General features: G+C 38.1%; 1 protein-coding gene across 7 annotated transcripts in view; it reads left to right on the plus strand.

The window, feature by feature from the left end:
• The window catches only part of LOC118709530 (lymphocyte antigen 75), a 120716-nt gene that overhangs the window by 72191 nt on the left and 28458 nt on the right, over positions 1-20067 (plus strand). For 3 of the 7 annotated variants that reach the window (XM_036421685.2, XM_036421681.2, XM_036421684.2), the window contains 6 exons: positions 1383-1609; positions 2780-2948; positions 5396-5545; positions 9400-9522; positions 11900-12067; positions 13208-14875. In XM_036421685.2, the coding sequence (XP_036277578.1) occupies positions 1383-1609; positions 2780-2948; positions 5396-5545; positions 9400-9522; positions 11900-12067; positions 13208-13386 (1016 nt within the window). In that variant the 3' untranslated portion in view covers positions 13387-14875. Of the gene's footprint in view, positions 1-1382; positions 1610-2779; positions 2949-5395; positions 5546-9399; positions 9523-11899; positions 12068-13207; positions 14876-14896; positions 15053-15411; positions 15578-20067 lie in introns of those variants that run through there. The other 4 variants (XM_045575518.1, XM_036421683.2, XM_045575519.1 and 1 more) reach the window with 4 other exon arrangements.

A 20067-nucleotide genomic window follows, 5' to 3' on the forward strand; every position in this document is an offset into this window, starting at 1 on the left:
ACATACTTTATTTGGAATTTGACCACACAGGAGGTTTTTTTCTATTCTTCAACATTTTAAAATCTACTGTCATTTAATAAGTCAGTCAAAGAAAGAAAAATACTATATGTTCCACTTATATGTGGAATCCAAAGAATAATATAAATGAATAAGAAAATTAGAAACAGACCCACAGACTCAGAGAACAGACTGATGGTTGCCAGAGGGTAGGGAGGTGGAGGACTGAGTGAAAAAAAGATGAAAAGGATTGAGAAGTATAGATAGGTAGTTACAAAATAATCGTGGGGATGTAAAGTACAATGTAGGGAATGTAATCAATAATATTCTAATAACTATATTGTTCCAGGTGGATATCGGAAATACCAGAGGGAATACTTCGTAAAGCATACGATTGTCTGATCACTATGCTGTACACCTGAAACTAATACAAAATAATACCGAACATAAACTGTAATTGAAAAAAATCATTCAATCATTTATTGATATCATTATGGGCTTATAGCTACATAAGTCACACTGGGAGTATAATCTGTGATTCACAATACTATTGAATCTTTTGACTAGATTGTCCCAGCTTTGGACATTGGGCACTCTTTCACTTGGTTTCTGGGTCCCTTTGAAATACCCTCATCAATGTGGTTGTGTTATTGTTATTTGTTTGTTTTCGGCTTACTTTCTGGTTACCTCATTTCTTTTTAGTCCTAATTTCAAGCCTGATGTCTGGAGACCTAATGCTTCCAGCAGGCTTTATGACTCTCTTAATTCAGAGGAATGTCTCCTTCTCTAGTAGTTATGCACATTCTATCAGGTAATTGTTTTATCCCGATTGTAGGTGTTGTTGTTTTCTGTCCACAATAATATGCGAGCTCCTTCAATGAAAGATGATGTGTATGCCATTTTCTTAATCAGCCAGACTACTGTCATAGTTAAGAGCCTGTTAAATGTACGTACTGTGGGAAAAAGAAAAATGAAGTATGCATTTGACCTTCCTTCCTAATAAGCAACCCAGTTTTATTTAACTTTTGACGTGATTGTATGACCTGTCTTACCCCACATATGTATTTTACTTTTAATATTTATTAAATTGGCCGAAGCCGGTTTGGCTCAGTGGTAGAGCGTCAGCCTGCGGACTGAAAGGTCCCAGGTTCGATTCCGGTCAAGGGCATGTACATTGGTTGCGGGCACATCCCCGGTGGGGAGTGTGCAGGAGGCAGCTGGTTGATGTTTCTCTCTCATCGACATTTCTAGCTCTCTATCCCTCTCTCCTCCTCTCTGTAAAAAATCAATAAAATATATTTTAAAAAATATATTTATTAAATTGATTGAGTGACATTGGTCACCAGTTAAATTTAATCATGAACACTTTTCATTCAATATTTTAGTTGACTACAAGGAACCATATAATACTACTCTGCCACAGTCTATTCCATACGGAGATGGCATTTACAGCGTCATTCAAAAAACAGTGACATGGTATGAAGCAGTAAACATGTGCTCTCAGAGTGGAGGTCATTTGGCAAGTGTTCACGACGCAAAGGGCCAGCTCTTCCTGGAAGATATCGCAAAGCGGGATGGATTTCCACTGTGGGTTGGGCTCTCAAGTCATGATGTGAGTATTGCTGTGTTGTCCAGAAATTTCCCACATTTGTTAGAGGTTTGGCAATGTGAACATAAAATACCAATGCAAAGTATAGCACCAGATTAAGTCCTGGGACTTAATTAGCATAGCCTAGTGCTTTCTCGACTTTCCACAATATAAACAAATGGAAAATTATATCTCTAGTGTGCACTGCAGCATGTGGCCGGGACTGCCATAGCCTCAACACTGCCCGGGCCCAGAGATGAGTAACACAACAACACCTCTCTGATCTGTTTGGGGGAGACCAATTGAAAAGCTGGTGAAAAGGAGGGAGCACGGAATCAGAGGTCTGCTCTGGTGGCAGATCTTCCATTGCGTATTGGGTGATCGTAGGCAAGATATTTGACACTTGAAGCTTATTTCCTCATCTGTAAGATTTTGGAGTGATAATTATTTTCCTTAATCTAGGATTATAATGATGATTGCAAGTTAAATTCTTAACATTAGGACTAGTAAACATATATACTTTTGCCATTTTCTCCCTAGAAATCAGCACTCTTTGAGAGTAATCTTCTACTAGTAAACACGTCTTTTGTGCCACTGTTTGAGTTCTATTAATTATCATATCATGTAGCTATAATAATGTCTAGTATACAAAAAAAAAATAGCCATCTATTGAAATTAGAATTGAAGGCCTAGTGTAAATAATCTTTAGGACAATGGGGAGAATAAAATAAAGGATGGTGAATTAGGATTATAGAATCAAGGAAAAATCAAAAAGTAATCTTGGGAACTAGTTTTCTCTCCCAGCCCCCTGCTGATTACTGGCTTCTGTAATATGAAAAACAATATTTAAGATAATATCAATGCTAGAATTGTAAATCTGTAATTGTGATAAGTGGAAACCATTTACACATTGTTTTATTTCAAGTGTTATATAAACTCATCCTTAAACAGAATAAATCTAGAGATAGCATATAAAAACTGACTCTAAATTTAAAATCCTATGTAAATTGTGCCAGAGCAAATATCTCAAATCAGTGCAGCAAAAATAAATCCCAAATAGATCCAGACCTACACACTTGCAAGCAAATAATTAATGCTCCACTTCAACATTTCTTAAAGTATCTATGTTCTTAATTATGTTCTTTTTTAACTCATCCATCTAGATTCAGGTTGTCTCTATCATTCTTAAAACAGGGCACAGAATCAAATTTTGAGTGGTCTGATGGCAGTGCATTTGACTACATCCTATGGAAAGATAAACAGTCTCCTGGGAATTGTGTTTTCTTGGATCCAAAAGGATTTTGGAAACATGAAGAATGCAGCTCTCATAGAGATGGTGCTATTTGCTATAAATCTACAAAATGTAAGACTTGATTTCAAATAACTGTATTTACTAAAATATACTGCTTGTTTTATACACTTGATTAAGTACTCAAAGGAATTTTTAGAAATTTTAAATGAGGTTTATTTACAATTTCTCCAAAAAATAATTTTAACACTTTGCAAGGAGAAATAAATACAATACCTGGTCAGGGAGTTTGTTCTCATAGATATTCAGTAGTTCCATCACTAGGGAAGTTTTAACTCTAGAATTTGTGAGTTTCAATTTCACTTAGCAGTGTTTTCAAAGACTGGTATTCTTCTTTTAAAGGAGTGTCCCGCCAAAACCGGTTTGGCTCAGTGGTAGAGGACTGAAAGGTCCCAGGCTCGATTCCGGACAAGGGCATGTACATTAGTTGCGGGCACATCCCCGGTAGGGGTGTGCAAGAGGCAGCTGATCAATGTTTCTCTCTCATCGATGTTTCTAACTCTCTCTCCCTCTCCTTTCCTCTCTGTAAAAAATCAATAATATATATATATATATATTAATTTTTTAAATTTTTTTTAAGAGAGTCCCAAAGCATGTATCTTGGGAAATGCTTTAGGTGACCTACCATATTGATTGATGGCTGTGTGAGTCTCTGTGATCAAGAAGTCTGCTGCATGTTGTGTAACTAAGCATTTTCTAAACTTACATGATCCTTAAAGTTGAGGAAAGAGCCCCTTCCATCAGAGGCTGTACTTGAAATCATTCCTGATAGGTAGAGCATGAGCCTTGGGAAGAGCGCAAGAACCCAGACCACCAGGAGCTGCAGAGGCATGCTGGGTGGCCAGGGCCTGTTGCGGGGTTGGTCTCTGAAGCTTCTGGTTCTCATTGCTGGCCCTTGCAGAAAAAAATAAATGCAAGAGTTGGAAGTAAAACTCCATGAATAGCAGTAAAGAAAGAAACCATTTGCAGCCTAAGACAGCCCAGATGCAGACTGGATAGAAACGAGTGGACTTTGAAGATCTCCAAGGGTTCCTAGTTTTTAAAGCCAAGCAATTCAAGAAGGTCCTCCAGTCTTAGGAGCCAATGTTCAATATGTTTTGCATCTAATGAAGCTCACAGATCATTGTCTTGCACAACAATGGAGTGGTTGACAGTTTATTTTTGAAAAAGCAACTATTTTCACAAAGTGGTAAAAGGAAGCACATGCTAGTAATGTCTCTCTCCATCAGCAACGTTAACGTAGACCTGTCACAAGTCCTGCAGACTTTACCGATGGACTTGGCAATGAGCTTTTTTTAAAAAAAAAAATATATTTTATTGATATTTTTACAGAGAGGAAGGGAGAGAGATAGAGAGCTAGAAACGTCGATGAGAGAGAAACATCGACCAGCTGCCTCTTGCACACCCCCCAACCGGGGATGCGCCCGCAACCAAGGTACATGTCCCTGACCGGAATCAAACCCAGGACCTTTCATTCCGCAGCCCAACGCTCTATCACTGAGCCAAACCGGTTTCGGCGGCAATGAGCTTTGATCACCAGACACTAGGAAACTTATTCAGGAGTTATCAACTGTCAAACTGAAGGGAGACTTAGAGCTCAAACCAAGAGCGTTCTTGGAAAGAATGGAGATAAAAGTCAATCAAATAATTAAAGTTCAAAAAAGATCAAGCCCAGCTAGAGAAACAGAAGATAGAGAAACAGAGGAAGGAATTCAGAACAATCAGAACATCTCTTGATGAAAAAGGAAACAGCAGCAGCCATTCTTCTGGAACCACTGGGACCACAAATTAGAAGGACCTACCAAATTGAGAGATGGGGGGGGAAAGGCAGGAAGAGCCTTCGGTTGCTGAAGGACATACAGACCCTGCAGAATGCACACAGAGAATAGCTGGCGTTGAGATGACTGACCATACCAGGTCAGAGCTTTGATCCTGATGATCTGTACCTCACAAATAGCATGCTAACAATTTACCTTCCAGTTCTCATGCTCTCTTCTGTGGAAATTAATAATCAGAGGAACAGGCTTTCCTACACAGGCTTCCTGTGTTATACAGCACAATGAAAAGTTAAACATTTTAAATGGAAACCAGAGAGGGAGGGTTAAAAGCTGAGAAGCCTCACCTACTCTTTTTTTGTTTGAGACTGCTTTTTCTTTGCTGACATGTTACATTTTGCAAACACATCACCAAATTTTCATTTGTAGTTGTGATTTTTAAAAGTAGTTCTGAATAGTATTTGGCAAGGTAAAACAAGGTTTCTGTTATCAAAATAAAAAGGAATCCAAAGAATTGTGATTGCTATTTCAAAGTAGTTTACAGGCCTGTCTAGCCAATCTTTGCTTCCTTTCCTATTGTGTCTTTCCAGTTGTTTTTCACTTAGTCTAAATCCATCTTTGTCGTCTAAGTTCTAAAAATGGTATTCCAAAAATCTAATTAGAATACATACTCAAAAGTCAGATATTTTTTCTGTGCATCTTTACAATTGTTTCACATTTTTATAGCTCCAGAGGTATCCCCTCTTACACACTCATCGCGATGCCCAGCAGTAAAAGGGAATGGACCCCAGTGGATCCAGTACAAGGGCCACTGTTATGCAACTGACCAGGCGTTGCACAGTTTCTCAGAAGCCAAACAGTTTTGTTCAGAACTTGGTGAGTTAAAACTCATTTATTTTCTTTGATTCAATAATATAATCATTGGAATGTTTTTAAAGAAATAATTTGAAACAATGATTATTTTTTTAAAATATTTTTAAAGCAGACCCAACTGATAATAGCATTATCACCTAATTGCCCGGTGGTGGGGAAGTGGTTAAGTATTTTATGATGTACGACCTCAATGGAATATTGAAATAGCCATTAAAAATGATCGATCTAAGAATACATACATGGAAAATAGAAGTAAGTGGGAGGAAGTAGAATGAAAAAATAAGTAAATTGTTATGTGAAAATACAAGGAAACAGTTTTAAATATAGCTAGACTTGCTTAGATGAAGGGGTTAAGAGGTAAATTTTTTATAAAGTTGGTTAAGTAGCAAATGCAAAATTGTAGATTTTTTATCACTTAGTTATTAATAAATAAGCTTAGCCTGACCAGGGTAGCACAAAGCATGTGTTGACCATTCAATCTGCAATGGCAGTGGCTCACATCATCAGAACACCACAGGGACAGGACTTCTGCCTTCAGATGGAACTACTTCAGGATGAGCAGCAATGATCATCGCTCTCCATGATAAATTTAGCCAGTGGTCAAACTGTGAAATGACTTCTAGAATACCTGTATTCTTGAGTATCAGTGTAGCTAGCCAGATGGTATCTATCTCATTTTTTTTCTTTTTTCTTTTTTTCTAATTGTTGTAGATACACGTGGAAGATTTTTAAATCTCCATGTTACTGTTTAACTATATGATAGGAATTTTTGTGTGGGAACTGTTCTTTGTTAACATACGTAATACAGACATATACGCACACAGGCATATATAACAGATGATAGATGATAGATAGATGGATAGATAGATAGATAGATAGATAGATAGATAGATAGATAGATAATGTGATGGGAAATATTATGAGCTATATACTAATATATGCATATATGCTCTGGAGGTCAGAAGCCTCGGGCTCCGAAAGGAGAAAAATAGGAAGGTCTACTGTTATTGTAGTGGGCATGTGTTAAACACTTAAGCTTTGGAGGCAGACAGATTTGGGTTCAAATCCACCAAGCTCCCACACTTACTAGCTGAGTGGTATTGTGGAACTTACATAATTGTTTTTCTTTTCTCACCTGAAAAGAGTGAGAATAAAAATACAGTTGATCCTTAAGCAACAAATGGTTAGGGCCAGTGACCCCTCCCCCCCCTTTCAGTAGAAAATGTGTGTATAACTTTTGATTCTCCAAAATATACAGTCATTCCCCAGTATCCACTGGGGATTGGTTTTAGAACCACCTCCCACCCCCACAGATACCAAAATCTTAAGATGCTCAAGATCCCCATATAAAATGGCATAGATCAATGCATAAGTTGGCCCTCTACATCAGCAGATTACCAAATGCAGATGGAAAATACTGTTTTTTACCCAAGGTTGGTTGAATCTGAGGATGCAAAACCCAGAGTTACGGAGGGCCGCATGTATATTTATTGAAAAGAAAATCTTTTTTTTTGAACCCTCACAGTTCAAACCCATTGTTGAAGAGCCAAATGTAGTACTTACTTCAAAGTTTGGGTAAAGATTGGGTTGTTGTATTAATGAATGAAATGAGGTAATGTTTGTAAATGTAGGGCAGTGCCCTGCAAATAGTGAGCATTTAGAACTTATCATTAGAAAGACTGAGACTGACTTTCTAATTCGATAATTGGCTAGCTGTGTAGACCTTACCAATTTACTTGCTCTCCTTGAGCCTCAGCTTCCTCATCTATAAAATGGTGATAATGCCTTCCTCCATAGGATTAGGTAATAATAAGCATGGTAACATAAAGTACCTGCATGCTGTAGGATGTAGAACGGAATAAAGGCTTTTCTTTGCGCTTTAAATACAACCTACTACAAAAGTTCAAGTGTGGATAGGCTAGTTGCTGTTGAAGACTATCTGATTCCATTTAGGATTGATTTCCAACTCTAGTTATTATTTTATTTCTATCTCTTGCCTGATGCTATATTCTCTGAGTTTGGGGCAAACTATCAAACTTCAAGCATATTCACTCTTTCAATTCCATACTATATTTAGGAACTTACAATAAGCATGACCAAATGCACATATGTATAAAATAATGTTAAGTGGAAGGCTAATGCTCCCTAACACCCCAAACATATTTGCTTTATTTTTCATTTTAACAAAAGCAAACTTATGCAAAAATTGGTGTTGAAGAGAGAGTGCTGAACATCTATAGGGAAACATACCTTTCTACTGTCATGTACCCCACTTCTTATGATGAACTGTTTATACACAACAGTCTCACTGGTTAGGCAGTTCCAAGATTTTAAAAGGTCACCAGTAAGCATAGTAAATAAAACACAGACATGAAATTTCTTTAAAAAAGTTTCAATCTAGAAATATTTCTAACTTTTTAGGAAGCAATTAATGCCAATATCCGATTTTAAAAACATTCTCTGTAAAGTTTGAATTTCTCAGTGATCTTGCAGCAGCTGCCAGGCTGGGAGCGGCCAGGCCCGGAGCGGCCGGGTCAGGTGCGGCCAGGCCCGGAGCAGCAGCTGCCAGGCTGGGAGTGGCCAGGCCCGGAGCGGCCGGGCCCGAAGCAGCCGGCCCCAGAGCAGCTGGGTCGGGTGTAGCCAGGCCCGGAGCAGCAGCAGCCACGCCCAGAGCGGCCAGGTCGGGAGCGGCAGTGGCCAGACCTGGAGCAACTGCTTGTGGAACGGACCAGAGCAACAGAGGCCAGGCCCGGAGCAGACAGGCCTGGAACAGCTCGCTCCTCGCCTGCCTCTGCCCCAAGGCTACCTCTCAGACATGGCTGGAAACTTTGGGGGGAACTTGAGGGTCTGCTGAATCAAATGAGGAAAGCTTAGATCTGGATGTGTTGAGTTAGTATAGCGCTGGGGTGTTGATCTGTGAGTGCCTTGTATGGGGCCTGGATGGGGTTGGTTGATCTATTTGGAAATGTCTTTTGTGTGAAGTGTATCATTGGGCATGTGGAGGTATTATTGATATGAGAAAATGCTAAGTAACTGATTTACTCTCTGAAAAATTTAAAGTTCTGAAAGTTCAATGTTTCTTGCCAAAAAGAGGTTTTAAAGCTAACACCTTAATTTTAATGGAGAAAGGGAATGACAAGCCCTTCCCACCCAGAACAGGTAATCCAATTCCAACCAGCAGCTATGTTTAAACAATGTGTCCATTTACACTTGAATGGCTACACCTCTGGTAGCCTAAGGGCAAGTTTACATGTAAACAAGTTTGCTCTCAATTCCCAGGGCAGAAAAAAAACAAGGTTTAAAATTATTAGATTTTAAAATTTATTCTTAGAAGTGTAAAAGTTTATTAATTAAAAAAAAACAATAACAACAACAACAACAAAAGGAGATTGAAAAAGCTGATGAACAATAATAGCAGTTCATTGTAGTAGAGTCGGTGATATGGGAGGGGAGTGGACTGACTGTTCTGGGGGGGGTGGGGTGTGTGGAAGGGATGGAGGAAGAGACTGAACATAAACTGTGCACCTATGGATGAGGACAATGGGGGGTGGGGAGGGGGCGGAGGGTGGGGTGGGAACCTGGTGGAAGGGGGAAGAAATGAGGAACCTTTGTAATAATATGAACAATAAAGATTGATATTAAAAAAAAGAAGGAATATATATATATATATATATATATATGTATATATATATATATATATTAAAATAAATAAATAAATAAATAAATATGCACCCAAAAAAAAAAAATTTCTCAGTGATCTTGATCATGATAATTTGTCTTTTCTCAAAGACTCAAAATAAACCACCAACTTAGTTTGCATGAAGCTAATTAGTTAGGGGTTTGTTTTCCTTCAACAGATCATTCTGCAACTATTGTTACCATAGAGGATGAAGATGAGAATAAATTCGTGAGCAGACTGATAAGGGAAAATAATAACATTACCATGAGAGTTTGGCTTGGATTATCTCAGCATACTGCTGGTAAGTGACATCTTTGTCTGTGCAGTGTGCAAAGAGAGCTCTGACTTGTCCTAAATACCAAGTCAGCCTTGCTGAAGAATGTCAAATGGTATTTAATTCAAATGCTTCTTATTGATGAGTAAGCTAGGTCTGCTGGCTGTTTTCAAGGCTTATAAATTCCTAATGAATAAGTGGATAATTTATTAGTAAGGATGGAAAACACTGATGCAATAGAAAATAAGTTGAAACCAACTGGCATTGTTAGAAGTTTAAGATACTTAGACCAATAGGATCTATTTTTCTTCTACAGCAATATCTGTGTTCGCCATGCCCTACAAGGAGTCTTACTTCCCTTAGAGTTCTCATGTCTAACACCCCAAGTTTTCCCAGTTTATAAATATGTTATTCAGAAAGTTCTTTTCTTGTTCTTTCCCTCCCTCTTGGAATATTTTTATCATAGAGAAAAAATTTCATCTTCATAGCAATTTGTTTTATTTTTGAAAATAACTATAAAATTGTAAAGTATTGATTCAAAAAGATCTGTGGGAGAATCCTATATAAAAAGGAATCTATATAATAAAACCCTAATATGCAAATCGACCAAATGGCAGAACAACTGGTCGCTATGACACGCACTGATCACCAGGGGGCAGACACTCAATGCAGGAGCTGCCCCCTGGTGGCCAGCGCACTCCCACAGGGGGAGCACCACTCAGCCAGAAGCAGGGCTCACGACTGGCAAGCACTGAAGCTGTGGCGCTAAGGACCCCTCAGGGAATGTCTGACTGCTGAGGAGCAGACCTAAGCCAGCAGGTGGACATCCCCCTAGGGGTTCTGGACTGCGAGAGAGCACAGGCCAGGCTGAGGGACCCCGCTCCCTCCCGAGTGCAGAAATGTTGTGCACTGGGCTTCTAGCATTTCAACAAAGAATAACAGATGCAGGGTTTGAGTGAACTTGAAATTGATAATGAGTGAGTTCAGGGTAGAAACTCAATAGACGAATAGGAAGTCTGTTTCATATTTTATACAAAGTACAATTCTAAATATTTGAAATGTGAATTTCAAAATGTTAAGCACTTGTCAAAAAGAGACTTTGTTTGGGGCAGTGTACAGTTGATGTTTTGTGGCATTGTACACTTGAGACCTATATAATTTTATAAACCAATGTCATCCCAATAAATTCAATTTAAAAATAAATAATTAAAAAATTAAAAACTCAAGCTCTTTGCCCCATCTGCTGTGACTATGAAGTCCATTCTGAGCAGTCAGACTGTCAACAGCTCAGATAATGTCAACATCACTCTAAAGGACGTGCGGTTATTGTGAAGGGCCTCAGAGGCACATCATTCTCCCTGGGAAGAAGAAGAGGCTCTGGGTTGACAAATGGTGGGAAAATAGAAAGGAACTGGCCACCGTTAGCACCATCTGAAATCATGTACAGAACACGGTCAAGGGTGTTAGTTACACTGAGCTTCTATTACAAGGTGAGTTCTGTGTACCCTCACTTCCCCATCAATACCGCTATTCAGGGCAGTGGTTCTCTCGTTGAAGTAAAATTTCTTGGGCAAATAATAATCTGCAGGGTTCAGATGAGATCTGGAATTGCTTGTTCAGTATCTCAAGCCCGGAAAGATTTGATTCTTGAAGGAAATGACATTGAATTTTTATTCACATTAGCTACTTTGATTCAGCAAGCCACAATAGTGAAAAACACAGAGATCAGAAAATTTTTTGATGGTATCTGTATTTCTGGAAACAAAACAGTTCAGCAGGCTAATGAATAAGATCTAAGCTGCCCAGCTACAGAAACAGCAAGATGCCAAATTATTCCTCAGAATTAGTTGTGATATTTTAAAGATGCCATAAAAAACATATATTGATGAGGGGGGGAGATAATAAAAGTTAAAACAAAAAAAATAAGAATGGATTCAAAGTTGACTACTTATGAATTATAAGCTGTGTTTACACTATCACCACAAGGCGGTGCTGCCTCAGCTGGAAAATAAAAGGTGGAGTTAAGGTGGATGCTTCCTTCTCACGAACATACTTTAATAATGAGTTTTTTCACTGGGGGTAAGAGAGGGAGGGAGATAAAGGTCGGTAGAAATCTACTCTCTCGCAATAAATGTGCAGGAATCCTGCCCTTTAGTCAAAACACTGCATACTCTATCCGTGTTGTCTAATAGAACTTTCTACATCTGCCCTGTCCAGTATAGTAGTCACTAGCCACATATAGCAATCAGGCACTTAAAATGTGACAAGTGCGACTTGTTTTACATTTTTTCACTTTTAATAAATTTCATTTTAAGTAGTGGCACAACACTGTATGAGCTGCAAGCCTTTTTACTTTAGTAATTTAGTGACAGTAAACATAGTCATATTTGATTTCCTTCTTTAGATAAATCTTGGAATTGGTTAGATGAATCAAAAGTGAAATTTGTCAAATGGGCAAATAAACGAAGGAGTAACGGTGGAAAATGTAGCGTTTTGTTAGCCTCAAATGAAACTTGGATAAAAGCTGAATGTTCACATGGCTACGGACGAGTTGTCTGCAAAGTCCCTCTAGGTAAGTATGGAACCTGTCTTTCGGAAACGTTTTTGCAGAACGGGTTAGAAAATAAATGTACAATTTAATAATATGCAAAGGGTTGTCCTAGGCCCTAAAGCATTTGGTCCTTACAGTGTATTAATAAAAATAAAAATAAATCTTAAGTCATAGAGATTCTTTCCCTCAGAAAACTAGATTATCAAAGATGATAAATGCACCAGGTGCCTAGGACTTCCAGAGGAAATGACTAAAAGCCTCAATTTTATACAATTCTTTCCTAAGGAAAATGGAAGCTGCCAGAATTGTCAGATAGGTCAATTCTTTGAAAATGTTCTTAAGATGTGTTTCATTCTATAGTTTAAATATTTAAAAGCTCAAAGATTAAATTCTGCAATTTGCTTCCTTCTTCCTCAGTCCCTTGGAACTCATGATTACCTTAACAGCATTCCAAAAATTGATTGATTAATTAGAATTACTTTGGATGTCTGTAAGAAATCACAATTTGGACTTACTTTTCAGCATGAGTTGATATATAAAATAACCATAAAAATCTTGATGTCTAGCCAAAGAGCTCTAAATTTTTTCACAGCACCATTTTTAAAGATCTAGCATGAAGGTGTCTATCAGTATCTGTATAATCACTCACTGGTTCAGCAGATATTTTGAGCCTCATCTCTACGTCACGCCCTGTTCCATGTGCTGGGTGGACCTGGGAACAAGACGAATGAGATGCCTTTTCTTCAGAATCTAGTGGAGGGAGACAGATCATACGTAACCACCACACAAACCCATATTTAGAAGAGAGGAAAGTATCAAATTGTCATAAACTATGTGATTGGGACTAGAGAGATAGCTACTCTCGGTTGGGTTATCAGGGAAGATGTCTAAGAGCAGGAGACATTGAAGCTTCAATTTCTTTGTAAGAAAATTGCTATACTAATGAAAAGGATTTGCATGAAAAGGAAAATAAATTGGGGGGGGAAAGCACTTAAGTGTTTGGTGGTGATTTTTAATTGTGTTCATGCTCTGACAATCAAATACTTATTGGATCTAATCTGTACAAGGTTTGCTTATGTGACACACTGCCAAATGCATAAAATTAATAATATAATCGCTTTTATATTCTCTCCTCCAATGTCAAACCTTCCCCTGCTCTAGGCTCTGATTACAGAGGAATATTTATTGCTTTCGCCGTGCTAATCATCTTAGCTCTCATCAGCGGACTGGTTTGGTTCCTCTTCCAAAGAAAACGTATGCACTGGGCAGGCTTCTCTTCCGTCCGATATGAACAAGGAGTGAATGAAGATGAGATTATGCTTCCTTCTTTCCAGGACTAAATTCTTCTAAAAGTTTGCTAATTTGCACTAACATGTTAGGGAAAATGAGCCATTTAAAAATTTTTCCAGTGTCAGTATTTAGTCTCTTCCCAAGTACTTTTTCAATTGTTGAAGTTGATATTCTGGTATCCATGTTTAATTATTCAAACATGCCATGCATATAACTCTACTGAACAGAATGGAAAGGAACTAATTTTAATGTGCCTTTTCTCTGTAAGAATGTGGTTGGTAACTAGAATACGTATGTTTTAATGACATTTTAACATAATGTCTCAAAATTTAAATTGGTGTATTACTAGGTCATACATCTCCCTTTTAATTTTTATGAACATCTGGCCAAATGCAAAATTAGTACCTCAGGGTAAAAACAGAACTCTAAGTAATGTCAACATTGTTTTAAAATATCATTTGTAGCATTTGAGGGAAAGTATTAAAGGAGAGGTGTGCTTATTTTTTGCACAGCAAAATGGTACCTCCTAGCAAAATGATTCTTATACTAGTCCAAATACATTTTATACAAAATTACTTAAAGGTAAAATTTTGTTCCATTTATAATTATTCATAAAACAGTGACTGTTAAAGATTTGGTACTTAATATTTTTCTCATGTGAGAACTCTGTTATTAGTTTGATTAGATAACCTTGTAGCAGTATGGGTTTGTTGTCTTAGGTACAACATATACCTGTTTCCTTTTTAAAGGGAATCAGCTAAGAGATTTTGAAAATTTTACAATTTATATAATGTACATGATATGTCAACTTTTGACTAACAATTTTTTTTTATTTTTTTTTTACTTTATAGTGAGCTAAAGAGAAGTAGTCTGTGAAGGAAAGTGTATATCTTGTAATTGTAAAAATGAAAATTATACAATGAAACTATAAACTTTGTGATTACTACTAAAATATTTAAAATTATGAATGATTAAGGAAACACTGTTTTGGGTTGCCACTGTACATTTTACCACTAAAGATCTATTCTTAATAACTTCCACTGGACCTGGTGAATGTTTTATTCAACGTTTAATTTATATTTGTACGTTAGAGTATTTTTGTATAAAATCCACAAATTTATTTTAAAGTTTAAAATTTTTATGCTATAATAAAATTGTAAATAATTATCTAAGACAGGTTTAGTATAAACTAAAACTATATTGTAGTTGTTCTGAAATATTTTTTATTAAATTTGTTAGACCAGTTATTTTGCACTAAGATTTATACACTTTTAGTTATTAAGACTTTCTTCAAAGAACTAAACTGACGTGATGTGAAAAATTCAGCTATACTAGGATACAGTAGTGATGCTGCAATAAAGTTGTATTATTTTTTAAGTAAAAATGTTGTTGATCCTTGTTTTAAAAAAATCTCTAAATTGGGCTTTATTGTGTTAGGTATACAGTAGGACAAGAAATAAAGTGAGCAGCTATTGTAAAGCAAAGAATTCCTTAGATTCTGTGTGTATTTTTTGAAGAATAAATATAATCACTCCTACATTTCTGAATGTTTGGTTTTAGTCTCTTTTTCAGATTCGTCTGAATCAACATGTCTTTTAACTATCAGATCAGCAGAAATTCCATTTATACTCCACTTCTCATTCTTTTCACTACCTTCCATCCCAAGGCATTCAACCTCTTCTAAGTCAATTGTCCAACTCCCCCTGGACAGTCTACATGAAAGCCCTCTCAGCATGACCAGAACTGCCCACATGGTGTTCCCTTCCCATTTCCTCTGTTCAGATGCCTTGGGGGAATTGAAGACAGCCTTCCCTAACAAATCCAGCCCCCACACGTGGTCTGACAAAATCAATCTCTCAAACTTAGGCACCTGAAAATGTAACCAAACAGACCTGGCCATCAGGTCTCTGAGACAAATTCAGAAGTGATGCCATGATCAGCCTCTTTCCCCCTATTTCCCCCCACACATAGCATGTTCCCCTCCCTGATCCTAGGATAAGACACCCTAGCTCTCCGGGAATTCTGCCCCGCAAATGACTGCTGCAGTGTTGGTAGCCCCCAGTCCTGACCCCACTGCTGAGTTTATGCTAGGGACAGTCAGAGGTTCAGATTTTTCTGTATTATGCTCATTTAATCCTAAAACCTTCTTGGAGAAATGAAGATCTGTTATTAGTTCAACTGTTTTATCTTGCTTAAGGTGACAAATTTTAACTAGATCTCAAAGACATTTTTTTTTTCTGCAAGACCTCATGAGCTGTTATTTACTCTAAATTAAAATATTCTTCCAATATCCACAGCTCAACAAATTTACTTTATACGTGTTTCTCTTTTTTCCAAGCTAAATTAATCATGAGCAGAACTTTGGAAACTTTTTTCTATTCCCCTATCCAGATTTTTCTTATAGTCTCTGTCCATTAATATGAAGACACCATATCTCTTGTCTCCCAAGCTATAAACTCAGAGGTTATCCACAAATCCTTTCTCATCTTCCTAATTCAACAATTCTGTCAATTTTACCTAAGACTTCTCACCGAGTGGCTATCTCCACTATTAGCTGTCTTAGTTTAGTCTTTTATTTTTTTTATCTCTCTGCCAGCAGGGAGAAGATGCAGGGAAGAGAGCAGGAGTCACTATTGGAAGAAAGTCTTGGGGAAGATGTGATGAGAGGGGCAGTTCTAAGCCCACAGGAAGAGGAACTAGGTCGGGATGGGATGCAAGAAAGAATGCCTTCCCCCTAGGGTCTTGGTTCCTTAGCCAAATACCCTTTTAATACAATGTAGGATCAAGTCAATATTGATCAATTGCTAAACCACAGAGAGGAAAGGTCAGATAAAACAGACTCTAAGAATTAGGAAAACTGGTGATCTTAGCCAATCGAAATGCAGCGGAGTTGTGGGGCCAGAACCAGATGAGACTGAGCTAGAAAGTGAAAGTGAAATTAGGAAATGGAGAACTTGAAATTTTGAGAAGTATGATGGAAATGGGAAGGAGAGAGATTGGGCCATAGCTAGAGGAAGGAGGGGGTTGAAGGTTGATTTTTTTTTTTTTTTCAAAAAAGATGGTAAATAGTTTACAGGTTTAGAAGCTGAGGGGGAGAGGAGGACAAAACAAAAAAAATAGCTGGCAGAGAGAAGATGCCAGCAAGAGAGCAGGAGTCATTAATGGAAGAAGGTCTTGGAGAAGCTGGGATGAGAGGGGCAGTTCTAAGCTCACAGAAAGAGGAACTGGGTTTGGGTGGGATGGGAGGAAGAACGCCTTCCTCTCTGAGGCCACAGAGGAGGGTTTGCAAGAAAGAGAAGGGGAGAGCAGGTGAGTATTTTACAGTGTTTGTCCACCCGGTGAGAAAATGAGTAGTGAATGGGGCCTCAGCCTGAAGAGAGTAATAAAAAATTTGAATACCTGATAAAGGGAATAGGAGAGGACAATGACCAAGACAAAAATAGATGGAGGATGCCCAGCCAGTGTGGCTCAGTGATTGAGCATCAACCTATGAACCAGGAAGGAGATCATAGCTCGATTCCTGGTCAGGGCATATGCCTGGCTTGCAAGATCAAACCCCAGTGTGGGGCATGCAGAAGACAGCTGACCAATGATCCTCTCTCATCATTGAAGTTTCTATCTCTCCCTCTCCTTTCCTCTCTGAAATCAATATATATTGAAATTTAAAAGCCATATATTTGTAGTGACAACCTATGTAGAACTACCATATGTTTCAGTGATCTTACTTCTGGGTGTGTAGCCTAAGGAAATGAAAACAAGATCTCAAAAAGATACCTGCACCACCTGGTTCATTATTTACAACTAGAGGCCCAGTACGCAAAATTTGCAGGGAAGGGGGTCCTGTCATCACCACTGCGCTCACCAGCCTGAGCCCGGCTTCTGGCTGAGCAGTGCTCCCCTGTGGGAGCGCACTGACCACCAGGGGGCAGCTCCTGCATTGAGTGTCTGCCCCCTGATGGTCAGTGCGTATCATAGTGACTGGTTATTTCACCTTTCGGTCGATTTGCATATTAGTCTTTTATTATATGGGATAGCCAAGATATGGAAACAACCTAAGTGTCCTTTAATGAATGAATGGATAAAGATGTGATATATCCATTGAATATTATGCAGCCATGAGAAAGAAGGAAACTGCCATTTTCAACAACATATGAACCTTGGGGCATTTTGCTAAGTGAAATCATACAGACAAAGACAAATACTGTATGATCTCACTTATATTTGAAATCTAAAAGACTGAACTCAGAAAAAGAGATTAGAGGGGTGTTTACCAGTGGCTGGGGGAAGGAAAAATGGGGAGATGTTGGACAAAGGATACAAACTTCCAATTGTAAGATTAATACATTCTCAAGATTTAATATACAACCTGGTGATTATAGTTAACGATACTTTATTTTGTGCTTGAAAGTTGCTAAGAGTAAACCTGAAATGTTTTTACCATAAAAAAGAAATGGTAATTATGACATACAAGTATTAGCTAACAGTCGCAATCATTTTGTGATATGTAAGTGTATCAAATCAACATGTTGTACAACTCAGACTTACACAATGGTATGTCACTTATATCTCAGTGACACGGGGAAGACTTTTATTTTTATTTTTATTTTATTTTTTTTTAATCTCTCCAATTATTTTTTTCTTTTTTCTTTTTTTATTTTATTTTATTGATTTTTCACAGAGAGGAAGAGAGAGGGATAGAGAGTTAGAAACATCGATGAGAGAGAGAATCATTGATCAGCTGCCTCTTGCACACCCTCTACTGGGGATGTGCCCGCAACCAAGGTACATGCCCTTGACCAGAATCGAACCCGGGACCTTTCAGTCCGCAGTCCGCAGTTCGCTCTATCCACTGAGCGAAACCGGTCCCGGCAAGACTTTTATTTTTAATAAGAAAAAAAAGAGGGGGGGGGAAGAGACCCAGGTTCATTGGCAGGTAGATATAGCAGAGGAATGAGAGAGAGCATGATATCCAGGCTAGATGAAGAAGGGAGAAATAAAAGCCCTGAAAAAATGAAGTTCAGGGCCTGGGGCCTGGAATGAGATCAAAGAGAAGGCAAAGTGGAGTGTAAGACAAGTAAAAGGTATGTGGTGTGGCAGGAAAGTAGGGCATAATAGTGAGAGACTTTAAAAAAAATACCACATCAATCCACGCAAAGGAGTAGCCTATTTTGTCATATTAGCAACTAAAAATGAAGTGTGCACCAGAGTTAACAGTGGGGGGAAAAATACCTTTTTTTTAGTTCAAGTGACTTAAGAACAAAACACTATTGAAATAGATGATTTGTTTAAAGTAAATTGATTCATTAGGATGCCACTTCTTTGTAAACCTAATCATTATTTGAAGTTTATTTTAATGCAAAGTAATCCTCATAGATAAAACTATACTTTGGTGCCTGAGGGGGGCGGGCAGCGGAGAGAACTTTTTCAATTACACAATTGCAAAGAATTGTTTGTTTTAGCCCAGCCTGTGTGGCTCAGTGGTTGTGCATTGGCCTATGAACCTGGAGGTCACTGTTCAATTCCCAGTCAGGACGCCTACTGGGTTGTGGGCTCATTCCCCAGTGTGGGGCGTGCAGGAGGCAGCCAATCAATGATTCTATCTTGTCATTGGTGTTCTATCTCTCTCTCCCTCTCCCTTCCTCTCTGAAATCAATAAAAATCTATTTTTAAAAAAGAATTGTTTACTTGTGTAGTTAGCAAGACAGAAGAATCCAGAATTAGAATGTTTAAATATATAAACATAGTGTGCCTTTGGAAGGATTCACCTCAGATGTGAATTTAGTACATAAACCCCTTACTGATAGCCAGAGAAGAAGAATGGAAATAAATTGAACAAGATCTTGATATTTTGGCAAAGGGGCTGAACCTGGTGTGGGTAGGACAGTTCAGCAGGAGACGAGGACTTTTGGCATTCACTGTGTGTCCACAGTCAGTCATGTTCCTTCAGTGGGCCTCCATTTCCTTATCAGTACATGAAAATGGCCCCTGTCACTTCTGACACTCTGACTGTCCTTATAGGCCTTATTGGTCAGATTTCCTTGGTGTAACCACTCCCCTTCAGACTGGACTACACAGGCATGGAAAGGGGGTTAGAAAGGATGGGAAAGGGTTACACTTGATGTCTTTAGAATATAAATTAACTACCTTAAAAATCAGTTTTAGGTTTATAAGAAGTTGAGCAGGAAATATACCGAGTTCCTATATACTTCCTTACCTCTCTTTCTCTTTCCCCTATTATTAGCATCTGGCATTAGTGTACTAAAATTTGTTAAAATTGATGATCCGATATTGATGCAGCATTAACTAATAGTTTATTAACTAAGTCCATAGTTTGCATGAGGGTTCATCTTTATGTTGCACATTCTGTGGGTTTTGACAAATGTATAATGATAATATAATATATGTACCATCACAGTATCATACAAAATAGCTTCACTGCCCGAAAAATCCTCTGGGCTCCACCTACTCACGTCTCCTTTCTGTCCTCCTCTTCCACCACCACCATGATTATCTTACTGTTGCCATAGCTTTACCTATTCCAAAACTAGCATATAGTTGGAATCATATAATATGTAACCTTTTAAGATTGGCCTCTCTCACTTAGCAATACATATTTTAGGTTCCTCCTTGTCTTTTCATGACTTAATAGCTCATTTCTTTGAAGCATTGAATAAAATTTCATCGCATGGATGTACCACACTGTTTATTCTTTCACTAATTGAATAACATCT

The sequence above is a fragment of the Pipistrellus kuhlii genome, unplaced genomic scaffold (assembly GCF_014108245.1).
Source record: "Pipistrellus kuhlii isolate mPipKuh1 unplaced genomic scaffold, mPipKuh1.p scaffold_m20_p_7, whole genome shotgun sequence".
NCBI lineage: Eukaryota > Metazoa > Chordata > Mammalia > Chiroptera > Vespertilionidae > Pipistrellus > Pipistrellus kuhlii.